We start from the raw sequence: 14,613 nt of genomic DNA on the forward strand, positions 1-14,613 counted from the left end.
CCTTTGTCGGCCACCTTTGACGATGGGGACTTCCAAAGGTTCCTTTTTTACCTTTTCTAAATCACATCAATGCTGCGTGTCCGTGCATGCTGTTGGACTCCTGCTCCTGGGCTCAATTGGACTCTGCACACAGTCACTGGATTAACCTTGCATTGCTCAGCCCACTTGCTGCATACTGAAGTTAGATTGCCTTTTGTACACACACGCACACGCGCACGCGCACACGCACACACACACACACACACACACACACACACACACACACACACACACACACACACACACACACACACACACACACACACACACTTCACACACACTTCACACACACTTGCTTGGATATCCATAATGTGAGCACAAAGATGAATGCACACGTTCAGAGGGGAGTGGCTGCATATCAATTTGGGCATTTTGTAGACACAACACCTGGTTAGACTGAGGTTAATTTGTCATGACGGTGAAAAGTGATATTAGCATGGAAAGAATAACACACATTGTTATGAGGTTACGTTGGAGACATACTAGTCATTAGTAACTAGTGAATAGATAGTGACTGAGGAGGATCACTGCTGTGTTATATATTTTTGCATTGGAAAAATATCTCAATCCCACGTTTTTCATTCAGTCCGCCTTTTCCAGGCTACATTGTATCAGAGGTGACATTATGAGCTTTATGCTTCCTATCAGATTCCGAAGCGAGAGGCGTAATGAAGCATCAGAGCGAGGACAGAATAAAGATCCTTTCTTTATCTCGTCGTTATGTGCTTGATTTTGGGAAATTAGATTCAGCTGTTGCCTTTGATCCATTCATTTGATTTGAGATGCTGTGAAGTTGTGCAAAAGTTGCACTTGCTACTACATTGAATCGCCTCAAGCAGCGGAAGATGGCATAATAAAAAAGGAACCTGTAATTGCTATTGAACACACAATATTATAACTAGCAAATTTCAATATGTTGGCTTGACAGGAGATCCCCTACTTTACTGGTCTGGAATATTAGAACACTCTGGAAAATTGTGTTAGTTCAGATACTGTGCCAGTCAAAAACTTCAACACACATTAAAATGTCAGGTCGTGCATACTATTGGATTGATTCATTAAGTAATAAGAATTCTGTCCATTTTCTAAAACTGAATCTTGAAATGTTTTTGAACAAATACAAGTACACCAGAAGAGGCAGTCTATATTCACTGGCATATACCGTAATTTTCGGACTATAAATCGCGGTTTTTGTCATAGTTTGGGTGGGCGACTTATGTGATTTTTTTTTCACAAATTTTCAAAATGAAAAAATCCGCGATGTAGTGAAACCGCAATAAACGAACCGCGATGTAGCAAGGGATTATTGTCATTTGAACTGCAAGTGACGTCACCCGTGCCGCGCGGCGGTTGTTTACATAAAGGGCAAAGGATTCGATCACGGGATGACGAAGATGACGAAGGGCCCACGTACTACCGGCATCATTAGTGGCTTTGTTTGTAAGTGACACGGAGGACGAAGAGTTTGAAGGATTTAATGATTTGAAAAATCAGCGCTGAAGGACTGCGCTGAGGAGCTGATGGATGTCTTCACGGACATCTTTAACATTTCCCTGCGGCAGGCCGTCGTCCCGTCATGCTTCAAGGCTGCCACCATCATACCTGTGCCGAAAAATCCTGCTCCTTCCTGCTTCAATGACTACCGCCCTGTGGCACTGACCCCCATCGTCATATAGTCCTTTGAGAGGCTTGTCCTGGCGCACGTCAGATCTGTTCTTCCCCCCACCGTGGACCCCTTCCAGTTTGCCTTCCGACCCAATCGGTCCTCTGAGGATGCCATCTATCCTGCCTTCCACTCTGCCCTCACCCACCTGGAGAACAGGGACTCGTATGTGAGATTGCTGTTTGTGGACTTCAGTTCTGCATTCAACACCATTGTTCCACAGCGTCTCATTTGCAAACTTGACAAGCTGGGCCTCAGTACCTCCCTTTGCAACTGGCTACTGGACGTCCTCTGTCAGAGGCCTCAAGTAGTGCGTGTGGGCGACAGTGTCTCCGGCAGCATCACGCTGAGCACCGGGGCCCCTCAAGGCTGCGTGCTCAGTCCGCTGCTCTTCACCCTGCTGACGCATGACTGCACTGCAACCTACAGCAGCAACCGCGTGATGAAATATGCGGACCACACGACTGTGGTGGGTCTGATCACCGGTGGCGACGAGACTCACTCCAGATCGGAGGTCGACCTTTTGGCCGCTTGGTGCAGGGACAACAACCTTCTGCTGAACGTCAACAAGACCAAGGAGATCATCATTGACTTCCGGAAGGGGCACGCCCACCACCTGCCGCTGACCGTCGACGGAGCTGTGGTGGAGAGAGTGAGTAGCACCAGATTCCTGGGGGTGCACATCAGTGAGGACCTCTCCTGAACCACCAACACTGCGTCGCTGGCGAAGAAGGCTCAGCGCCGCCTGTATTTTCTGCGGAAACTCAGGCGAGCAAGTGCTCCTCCCGCCGTCATGACCACATTCTACCGTGGCACCATTGAGAGTGTCCTCTCCAGTTCCATCGCTGTGTGGGGTGGTGGCTGCTCTGAGTACAACATGAAGGACCTGCAGCGCATATTGACCACTGCGAGTAAAATCATCGGGGCTCCACTCCCCTCCCTGAAGGAAGTTTACGCCTCCCGTCTCACCCGCAAAGCGGCTGCGATTGTGTGTGATGAGAGTCACCCCGCTCACTCTTTGTTTGTACTTCTGCCCTCTAGGAAGAGATACAGATGCCTGCGCTCCCGCACCACCAGACTCAGGGACAGCTTCGTGCTCCAAGCTGTCCGGATCCTTAATTCCCTCCCCCCTCTGCTACATGACGTCCTGTTCTTTTGCGCTATGATCTGGCTGTCTGCTATTAGCGCGCTTGCTCCATTTTGCTGCTCTTATTTGTCTATTTATTTATTTATTGTTTATTATTTGGGTTATTTGCTTATTACTTATTTGTTGCTCTTTTCTGTTCGTTTTTACTCTTTGTGCTGTTTGATGTGAGTGTTGTGTACTGTCTAGTCACCGTGGGACGGTGGGAAACGTAATTTCGATCTCTGTGTGCCTGGCATGTGAAGAAATTGACAATAAAGCGGACTTTGATAAAGAACGAGGAATTTGATCGATGGATTTAATGATTTGGAGTGACACAGATGGTTCGATAATATTGTTTTAATATGATAGTTATTTAAAATATACTTTATATATCGTTATATGGGTCTGTGGAATAATTAGAAATGCAACTTACAACGGGTCTGACGTGAGCATATGCGGCGCATACGCGGCATTGTTTACATAAAGCACGATCGATGGATTTAATAAATTGAAGTGACACAGATGGTTTGATAAACGTGTTATTTATTTAATACTTACTTGAATAACTGAATGTTACGTCAGGCCCGTTCTCAGCTCCTCGTTTGTGTATATGTCACGTTAGCATACCGTATCGTTTAGCCTGTTGTTCCTGGTTCATGTCTGTTTTTGGTGTTGGATTTTGACAAATAAATTTGGCCCACGGCGGCTCGGTGGCGCACTGGGTAGCACGTCCGCCTCACAGTTAGGAGGGTGCGGGTTCGATTCCACCTCCGGCCCTCCCTGTGTGGAGTTTGCATGTTCTCCCCGAGCCCGCGTGGGTTTTCTCCGGGCACTCCGGTTTCCTCCCACATCCCAAAAACATGCTTGGTAGGCCGATTGAAGACTCTAAATTGTCCCTAGGTATGAATGCGAGTGCGGATGGTTGTTCGTCTCTGTGTGCCCTGCGATTGGCTGGCAACCGGTTCAGGGTGTCCCCCGCCTACTGCCCGATGACGGCTGGGATAGGCTCCAGCACGCCCGCGACCCCCGTGGGGACTAAGCGGTTCAGAAAATGGATGGATGAATTTGGCCCAAAAGTGCGACATACTCCAGTGCGACTTATATTTTTTTTTTCACTTTAATGTGCATTTTATGGCTAGTGCGATTTATACTCCGAAGCGATTTATAGTCCGAAAATTACGGTAGGTTGTAATCCAAAAAATGGAAAAAAGTACAAAACAATTATTGAAAGTTGAGCCACAAGAACTTCACGCTGCCACTAATCTCATGACAGCACCTCCACGGAAACAGTCGCCGGAACCAGCCAGAATCAAAACACTGTAGTAGATTTGAAAACCAGTCTAACCTTCATACCAATGTGAAAACCGGTATTACTAAAGCTGCCCAATTAAGTCAGAAGCAGGACTTGATTTCAGAGAGGGTCTTCAGCACATTGATCAGCTCACTGAGTAGCCACCGTGGGTATTATTTTTCACAGCAATAGAAGAACAGTGCCCATTTTCTGTTTATTGATCATTAAATGGGCCTTTCTTTATTCCGTTTATCCAATTTCACGCATCATTGCTGCGAGATAATTATAGCCAATCGGTTTGGATCATAAGATTAGATCAGATAACTACATGCTACAATGACGACTGGCAGCTTTTTTGGAATATTTGATGTGCTAAGATAAAAAAAAAAAACATGATTCAGTGCATTGTTTCTGTGTGGTAAATAGTTAAACGTACATATGTACGTCTCTTAGCTGTCCATCACAATCGATGACGACGCTTGCTCCAAGTGGGAGAAGGGGGCGGGGAGGGTCAGTGACAGTGTCGCTGGTGCCACTTTTCGTGGGCGTCGATTCCGATCCTTGAGCCGCATAATCGCTCACAGATGGAGCAGGGGAACTCGGATACCAGGGGGTTACCAGTTGCCCACTCGTGAATGCCCCTCTCGGATCGTCTGTCTTGGTTGGTTTGGTGAATTTTTTAAATTGCAGTGGCACAAGTCATCTGGCAGGTGTATCTGTCGAGTACCAGAGTTTCAAGCTGCGTTGTGTTTATGTTGGACCGCTTTAAAAGGTCCCTGGTGTAGTCCTTAAAATGCCACTTTTGTCCCCCAACAGAGCGCTTTGCACCTCTCAGTTGGCAGTGGAGGACTTGGCAGGGCAGACGGTGGTCAGACGTGCGGATGGTGTTTCCAGTCCACTGAAGATGCTTGTTCACCACGGGCACTTCCATACAGATGGAGTTGGTGTTTTTGAGGATGTCTGTATAGGGGACTCGGATCTTTCCAGGACAGGCCAAGGATCTTCTCTAGGCAGCGGACGTGGAAGGCCTCCAGCTTGTTGATGTGTCAATGGTATGGGGTCCATGACTCCGCCCCATAGAGGAGAGTGGAGACACATACTGCGTTGTACACGGTCATCTTGGTGCTGCCCTTCAGGTCACGGTTTTCAAAAACTCTGCGACGTAGGCGACCAAAGGATGATGAGGGTTTATTGATACGGGTCTGTAGTTCAGCATCAGGGGAGCAGCATGAGGACAAAGTGGAGCCAAAGTAAGTGAAGCGATCCACTGCGTTAAGTGGAATCCCATTTATATGGAATCTGGGGGGCGGGGAGGTAGAGGTACCAAGTTGGGACATGACTTCATTTTTTTTAATGTTGCCCTGGAGACCAAAGGATTTGTACAGGCTTGAAATGGTGTGCTGCATAGAGTCTGGGCTGTGAGCTAATACAGCACAGTCATCAGCATACTTACTGATGTTGCTCATAGATCCGACAGGGCTTGGTCTTTGTGTGGGCCTGGAGCCGTCGGATGTTGAAGAGGCTCCCATCTAGGCGGTACTCCACCTGGACACCATCTTCATGACCCATGCCACGATGGAAGAGGCACGTAATGGCAGAGAGGAGGATGTTAAAGAGCACTAGAGCCAAGACACAACCCTGCATCACCCTAACATTCACCTTGAAGGGCTCTGACTGGAGCCCACCTGTGAGCACTCTGCGGGAGGATACATAGAAACTTGGGTGGTACGCCTAGTTTGGAGAGGTGTTTCCAGAGCAACTCACAGAGGTCGATGAAGGCTATGTAGAGGTCCTTGTGATGTTCTCTGCTCTTCTCCACTAACTGTCTTAAGACAAAGATCATGTCTGTGGTGGATCTAGTTTTCCGGAAGCCACACTGAGTTTCCGGGAGCACAGCTTCCGAGATGTGCTCGACCAGCCTACTGACCATGATCTTCGCTACATATGTATGTACATACATACGTACAGAGGTACATACATACATACATACATACATACATACATACATACATACATACATACATACATACATACATACATACATACATACATACATACATACATACATACATACATACATACATACATACATACATGCATGCATGCATGCATACATACATACATACGCAAATATGTACGCAAATATGTACGTACGTACATCCATTCATATGCATACGTATATTCATACGTACGTACATACGTACAAAATTAACACTAGCAAGTACATACCGTATTCGTCAGAATGCTAGACAAACAGACATCAATTTGTTGGAAACTATTTTTCAAAAACAATTGATTAAGCCAAATTAAATGCAGTGAACAGCATCAAATGTTGACCTTTTATCAGAAGTATGAATATCAGAGGGACTTTCTTCTCATGTTTGGGTAAAAGTCCTCTGCCCGTGCTTTGATGTTGCAGAGCTATAGAACAAACACAAGCAACAGGAAAATACAGCACTAAGTGGTTTGCGAGCAAGATTAATGAAGCAAGATAAGTTGTTGCCATCAGAGCAGATCAAACAGAAACACAAGCATGAGGTTGTAAGATAGGAAACAAGTAAGCTAATTAATATCATTTTTAATATGTGGGGAGTGAAAACTCTTATGTTCACTTGTGATGACTTGATGGGCTCTGATCAAGTGGACGTGTTCTTTACAATGCCCTGAGCAGAACCAAACGGCACAAACATTTGAGCAATTATTGTTTTACCTTTCAGATTGGAGCCACAAAAATAATATGAGAGCCATAGGAAAGATGATTTTTGAAGCGATCATTTTAATAATATTTTCTGTCAGGTCATAGAAAACTGCGCCGTTAAAGTTAACAGCATCTTTTCAATGCCTGCTAATAAAAGTGGTTATTTTTAATGTTAATGACTGCATTGTTGCTTCGAGTCTCACACAAAGATATGAAGTAGTTCAAACTTACTAAAGTGGTGTTTCACTGTTTGATGCATTTTTCTGATTTCACTGTAGGTATTGTGTCCCTCATCTCTCTGGCTGTCCTCTCCTACGAGCGCTACAGCACCATGATGACCCCCACTGAAGCCGACTCGTCCAACTACTGTAAGATCTGCTTGGGCATCACCCTTTCGTGGGTTTATTCCCTTATCTGGACCCTGCCGCCACTTATTGGCTGGAGTCACTACGGTCCAGAAGGTCCCGGGACCACCTGCTCCGTGGACTGGAAAGCCAAGACGGCCAATAACATATCTTACATCATTTGTCTGTTCATCTCCTGCCTCATTGTGCCATTGATGGTGATCGTGTTCTGCTATGGAAAGCTGCTGTGCGCCATCAGACAGGTGAGTTTTAACAAGGCAAGGGGATGGTTTGCTACATCAACGCAATCAGGTGAGCTTAAGTATAACATTTTCTTATGAGAAAATGCACCCACATGTATCATTTCCATATACCCCCATATCCTCATTTTACTACTACTACTACTTACATTTATTGATTTAGGTGTTGAATTATTAGTTTAATGGATTCAGTAAGAAAGGGGTAGGAATCTAATCTATGCTTCCTCCTACTCCTTTTCAAGCATTCTTTGTTGTGAATTTTTTTTCAGTTTGTTGTTTGTTTGTTTGTTTGTTTGTTTGTTTGTTTGTTTCATGGACTTGGATATGGCACTTTAAAGTGTTAATTGTTTTATTTATTTTATTTCCTATTTTTCATGTTTTAAATATGTTCGAAATAAAGATATATCAATCAATCAATCAATCAATCAATCAATCAATCAATCAATCAATCAATCAATCAATCAATCAGTACTACTTCTACTACTATTACTACTACTGCTACTACTGCTACTACTGCTAATAATAATAATAATAATAATAATAATAATAATAATAACTCTTGTTAGGAGATGTCAAACTTAACTGACTCAGAGGAAAGAACATGCTAACTTCCCGAGAACACATAGAACAATTTTGTACTATTGATGGTTTTGTACATTTACAATAAATATTTCCGAGCAGACTGCCCATCTCGAAACTACATTTGGAGGTAACCATTGTTAGCATTTCACATTGTCCTGACTAACTGGAAGAAAATGTGGGGAGCCAGAACAAGTGCTATATAGTCCTTTCCCTCTCTAGGGAAAGCGCATAGACTCATGCACAAACACCCAAACAAAGTCCACTGTTTGCAACCAATCCTGGTGCAAATCTTCCAGAATTGCAAACTCCTCCATCTGTGAGAGTCACGTCTGTCAAATAAACGCAACACACGTGTTTGTTTGAATCAGTACACTTGTGTTTTATCTGGCAGCAGCCTGCCATTGGTGTATGAATGTGTGTGTGTGAATGGGTCAATGTGAGGCATTGTAAAGCGCTTTAAGCACCATGTGGTATAGATAAAAGCCACCATTTTCCCTGCAATCTAAGGCGTAATATTGACACAGCAAAGTGGTGGAAAGAATGACAATCACTCTCGCCACAACACTGCGACCTTGCTTCAGTCAAGACAAGTGTGTAAATGTTTCTCTGATTAAATGGAAGTTGTTTCTTTGACAACTCTACATTTTTGTTCATTTCAAAAAGAATTATTTGTGTGTTGGAAGAAAGAACCAAAGCGAATAAATTGCATTTAGTTTTATTTGGAGGTGACGTTGGATGCTGTCATTTGGGACATACGTATTAAAGGGAAGGTGCCAACGAAATGCGTAAAGTTCAAATCCCTCATCTAATAATGGGGCACTCAAGTAAGTGAACAGTCCGCATGGGGGTGATTAATATTTAATTTGGGCCTTGAGATCGATGAGAAAACAATCATTTGGGAAAGATTTATCTTCTTTGTGTTCTCCTCACATGTAAGAAAAAAATTCACCAACATATAAACTGTCAAATGTTTAGGGATCATCCATATTTTGTTACGAAAACCAGTAACTGCTAACTTACTCCAGTAAAACTGATTTAAAAAGATTTAAAACATCATGTTTGAATCATCAGGGTGAAAAGGAGCAAAAAATAGATGGTAAATAATTTAGGTCATGTCCCCAAACCTGCGGTCTGAATGATACAACTCACAAATCCTTGTGATTTTTAGCAATTCGCTCGTGCTCTAAATTTCCCCAACATCCTTTAGGCTATGTGACACAGTTAGAAATGGGGCGAGAGGGTCGAGGAATGAAGATATCAAGAGAAAGTGTAGCAGCCAGAGAGATGAAAGAGAAGCGGATGGCTGTGCTGGTTTGGGAATCCCATTCAAAGTGCCGGCCCCGAGTTTCAAATGTAGTGACCTTGTATCAGTCAGTGGTAAATTCATTCACCACAAGCAATTTTACCCCAAAGTCTCAGACCATTTGCTAATGCTAATGACCTGCTATCGAATCACCAACGTAGGCACAGGGTTCTGAAAAACATTTCGATGCAAATGAGCTGCTCTCGGGATGAAATAAATTGAACCATCTACTTAACCGTCAAGTAAAATAATTTCTTCTAGGTGTGGGAAGACGTGCCTTTTGTGCATCTCAAGTGTTCTTGTAAAGAATCAAGTCCATGGTGTTGCATAGGAAAACCAAAATTATTTGTTAGAATAATAACCATTCGTTATGATATCACAAAACACAAACAAAATAAATCTAGAACGCTGCCATGCAATGTTATGACTTTCAGAAAGTCATATATTGAACACAAGTTCAATAAAGTTAGAATTGAACTTACGATCTGGCTATTTGACATTTTGGAAGTCTTCTCCGGCATCTTTCAATCATGTTGTTTTGGCCAAAAGCTGACCTTTGAAAATCGTAGTCTAATCTGTACCTTCTGAGTCCAAAGTAGTGGCCTGCCAAGATGCAATAAAAATCCATCCAAGCTATCATCTCACGGTAACCTTCACTTTTGGTTGTCAAAATCCAATCATTTCATCCCCATATGTAAGAATCTGTGCCAAATTTGCAGAAAGTCCCTTGTGGCGTCAAGGAGTAGATCACATTCATGAAAATAGGACGATTCCGAAACACATGCCTCTAGCCAAAGTTCTGATAGCACAGCTGCACCAAACTGACATACGTTTTAAGAGGGAAAGTGTCTGGACTCGTACTCTGACTCGAAAAAAAAGTGCTATGATACTATCACACTTTGCCAGACTGACATAGAACTTCAGGCTGTAGGAGCCATGTCAACCATCTAGAAATACTTCAAGATAATCCGACGATAAATCATGCTCTGTATGAAATACGATCAATTCTGTCTGGCTAGCTCCATCGCCGACGTGCTGCCAACTATGCTCCTGTCACGAAGCTGTCGTGTTGTTCTTTTATACATCCAATAAGAGAAAGAAGGGCATATGTAACAGAGTATCAATCCAATTGTTCTGTGAAAGCTTTCAAGAAGCAGCCTTGTACTGTATTTGTTTGTACTCTATTTAGTAGTTAATACACAGAAGTAACGTGGTGTCTGTATTCCCTCCTGTCTATCCACGACATTGGACATTCTTTTTAATCTCTTATTTCAGCACTCATTTGATGCAGCACGCCTTTGGTTTGGAATGGAAAACAGCATCGCTGAAATGCATCGTAGGCTCCATTTTAATCAAATGTGAGGCAACATTGCTCCAAAAACATGCTGTCGGATGTTACAGTGTCAGTATTGACTCGTTGCCACTCAAAAAAGATGTTAGTGGAATTTGCGTTCTGTTATGAGTGATATTTGATGAAAATAATGCATTTTCATCACAACAGCCAGATATAATGACATCATCAAGTATCGATACTCAGTATCGGCATCACTAATATGTTCAATCATTTACTTAGTTGGAACTAGGAAGTGGTCTATGACTTAATTACTTAAATGGCCTCTGGGACAAATTAATCATCAATTCAGCAGTTGATTGAAAACAGTCATTTAAATTGAATTGGAATTCTGAAGACCTGTTTCTATGAAGGATTTGCATCGAATAGAATAAAACATCTGTGTGAGGCAGAAAGGTTCTGACTAGACATAGTCGGACTTGCCTCCACACATAGTTTGGGCTCTGGTACAAGCCCTCTCGAGAGGGGCTGGACTCTCTTCCACTCTGGAGTTGCCCACAGTTAGAGGCGTCGAGCAGGTGTGGGCATACTTATTGGCCCCCGGCTGGGCGCCTGCACATTGGGGTTCACCCCGGTGAGGGTAACCTCCCTCTGCCTTCGGGTGGGGCGACGTGTCCTGACTGTTGTTTGTGTCTGTGCACCAAACGGCAGCTCAGAGTACCCACCCTTTTTGGAGTCCCTGGAGGAGGTGCTGGAGAGCGCTCCTGCTGGGGACTCCATCGTTCTACTGGGTGACTTCAATGCTCACGTGGACAATGACAGTGAGACCTGGAAGTGGCTGGGGAGAGGGACATCTGGGAGTCCCTCCTAAAGCGGATAAGCGGAAGAAGATGGATTGATGGATGGATGGATGGATGGATGGATGGATGGAGGGGGGGAGGGAGGGAGGGAGGGAGGGAGGGAGGGAGGGAGGGAGGGAGGGAGGGAGGGAGGGATGGATGGATGGATGGATGGATGGATTCAAGATTCAAGAGTTGTTTTTTTTATTCGCCATGTTCGAGCGTGCCAAACAAGGTATTTGACTTCGGTACATCACAGCCTCTGTTCAACCTCTGTTAGGTGAATAACAACACTCAGGACATGTGAAAATGACGAATGACAATATTCTCAGCCATCCCCTGATCTTAAACTCCCAGGAGGGCAAGGAAAAACTCAAAACTCCAACTAGGGGAAATGAGAAACCTTGAGAAGAGACCACAGATGGGAGGGTCCCTCTTCCAGGATGACCATTCTGCAATGGATGCAGAGAGGACACATAGTACAAACAGTGTAGACAATTCACAAAAGGTGTGGAGAGCAGGATGTTATTGCACAGCTATGACTCTGAGACTCTAAGAGTGGTGTGAGTTTATCAGAGCAACAGCCTCGGGGAAGAAGCTGTCTCTGTGTCTGCTGGTTTTGGCGTACAGAGCTCTATAACGCTGTCTGGAGGGGAGTAGTTCAAACAGACTGCAACCTGGGTGAGAAGGGTCTGTAGAGATGTTACTTGCATGTTTCCTGGTCCTGGACAGGTACATGTCTTGGACAGATGGGAGGTTGATTCCAATGATCTTTTCTGCAGTCCTGATTGTCCGTTGCAGTCTGTGCTTGTCTTGTTTGGAGGCCGATCCAAACCAGACAGTGATGGAGGTGCAAAGGACAGACTGGATGATGGCAGTGTAGAAGGTCTTCAGCAGCTCCTGCGGCAGGTTGAACTTCTTGAGATGTCTCAGGAAGTACAGCCTCTGCTGGGCCTTCTTCCGGACAGCGTCTATGTGGAAGGATGAATAGAATTAAACAATCTTGATGACAATAGCAAAAGTCTGTAAGGATAAAGTTCAACTTGCCATAGCTGATGTCATGTCGTTCTTCTTTGGACTGAATCAATTGCACATATCTCGCTTTAAGCTAAGTAGTACTGCACGCCTCAAATTGGTTCAAGACACAAAAGTAACACAATTGAGCGAATTCCTAATGATCAGATAATTCTTTGGACTGAATCAATTGCACATATCTCACTTTAAGCTAAGTAGTACTGCACGCCTCAAAGTGGTTCAAGACATAAAAGGAACACAATTGAGCGAATTCCTAATGATCAGATAATTGATTACTCTAGCCATCTCTAGTGGGAACATAATGGACAACATCTGTTACTCTGGTGCTTTTACAGTAAGACACAAAACTGTTCCTGCTGTTGCATGTACCATACAGTGGCTACATTTCCCAATAGCCGATTCCCATCAAATAACCACGATCCTGTAATAGCAGATTTGTTTATGTGATCATCCATCACACTAATTATCAATATCCATTTCTGCTGCCGAGGCTCCTCATGCTCCTCACTACACTGACTCTGTCTACATGCAGTAATTCAACCTCGTGCGAGAGAGAGAGAGAGCGTGAGAGAGAGCGCAAGTCGTGGCCAAAATGCGGCAGATTCATGAAAATTGCAGGACATAAATGTGAACATGTGGAATGGACAGTTTGCCCCCTCATCCAATCTGCGAGCCGATATCATCTAGAACCCGCTGATAACCTTAGTGAGAGACACTTCCACCACCGAGGTGGAGGTCACTGTAGCCTTTTTACAAAATCAATTTAAAATCCGGAGAGACAGATCAATCGAATGAAAAGGTGTCATCAAGTTGAAACTATTAAATTGTGATGCAAAAAAAGTACTCCGCTGCCAAAACAGGTCAGACAAAGCCAACAGAGATTGTGTCCCGCTTGATCTTTGCAAACCTGATTTGATTTTATCTTGGGACTTTGGTTCAATTCCATCATTCATCCTGTGTTTGGTTTTGGAACAGGGGAGCTTTTCCCAGGGTACATTTCACAATCAGAGACATAATTATTATTTTTTTTCTTCGAAACATACATATACACATACCCACACAACATTTAGCGACATATACAAATATTCAAATGCATCATCATTAGTATGATAGTGATAATAAGCATGACTGGCAAAACATGGATATGCTCTTAAAACAGATGGAAATAAGAACAATTAATCTGTGCATCCACCTGTTGCCATTCATATAAAAACAAGTCAGTGTATGCACACACACTAAGTAAATATGGGATAAATGACTTGTACGGGCTTGTCGATGTACGTGTGATCATTTTTAGTAGGTGACTTGAGATATGCTCATTTGATGGCAGGCCTAAAGCCATTTACTCCTCTTCAATTATTAAAACTGATTAGAACGAGAGCATTCATATTTTAGAGCTGTTGGATATTGAAATAATAACATTGAGGTACTTCAACACCCACTTTATTATAATACTCGATGACTATTTTTGTATTGTATTATTGGCAATGTTCACTCAATCTACACTGTATGCAACATGCAGTGTCTTATATGTAATGTCATTTTAAAAAGAAGTTAATTTTATAGAGTATTAATCAATCCAAGTTTGTAGTGGGGGTAGTAAAAGCTTTTCAATGTGCATTTGTGACCTAGTAAATCAAAGCACTAATTATAAGTGACTTGAGTTAAAGCCATCTGTCCTGTGACGTTTAGACAGCTGTCATCAAATGCCATATATGGTACATCTTCAAATTCCCCTCACATTGGCAAAGTGGAACATAAAAATGATGATAATGTTTTAATATGTGAAGCTTTCATCTTGACTTATTTAAGACAAAGTTGAAACCAGTCGGCAGTAATGCATATTAAGAATTGAGGTCTTCTCTATTTCATGTCACTCTTCAACAGCCCTCAAAGCCCTCTCACTGAGATACCGGTCCGACCTGGCAGGCCCAAACACTCTGTGAGGGTCTGCTGGGAACGTCTGGCAGAATTCTAACCCTAACCCTCCCTTAGAGATGGGGTGAGAAGCTCGGTCATCCGGGAGAGACTCGGAGTAGAGCCGCTGCTCCTCCACGTTGAGAGGAGCCAGATGAGGTGGCTCGGGCATCTCATCAGGGTACAGGATGGATGGATGGATGGATGGATGGATGGATGGATGGA

The 14,613-nt window shown here is 43.6% G+C and overlaps 1 protein-coding gene across 1 annotated transcript in view; it reads left to right on the forward strand.

The window, feature by feature from the left end:
- LOC147046642 (vertebrate ancient opsin-like) overlaps nt 1-14,613 on the forward strand; it is a 30,742-nt gene that overhangs the window by 3,124 nt on the left and 13,005 nt on the right. The window contains exon 2 of the mRNA XM_085930634.1: nt 7,096-7,424. Within this exon, the coding sequence (XP_085786760.1) occupies nt 7,096-7,424 (329 nt within the window). The remainder of the gene's footprint in view (nt 1-7,095; nt 7,425-14,613) is intronic.

This window comes from Syngnathus leptorhynchus, chromosome 14, assembly GCF_054491065.1.
Source record: "Syngnathus leptorhynchus isolate UIUO chromosome 14, UIUO_Slep, whole genome shotgun sequence".
In the NCBI taxonomy this organism is placed as follows: Eukaryota; Metazoa; Chordata; class Actinopteri; order Syngnathiformes; family Syngnathidae; genus Syngnathus; species Syngnathus leptorhynchus.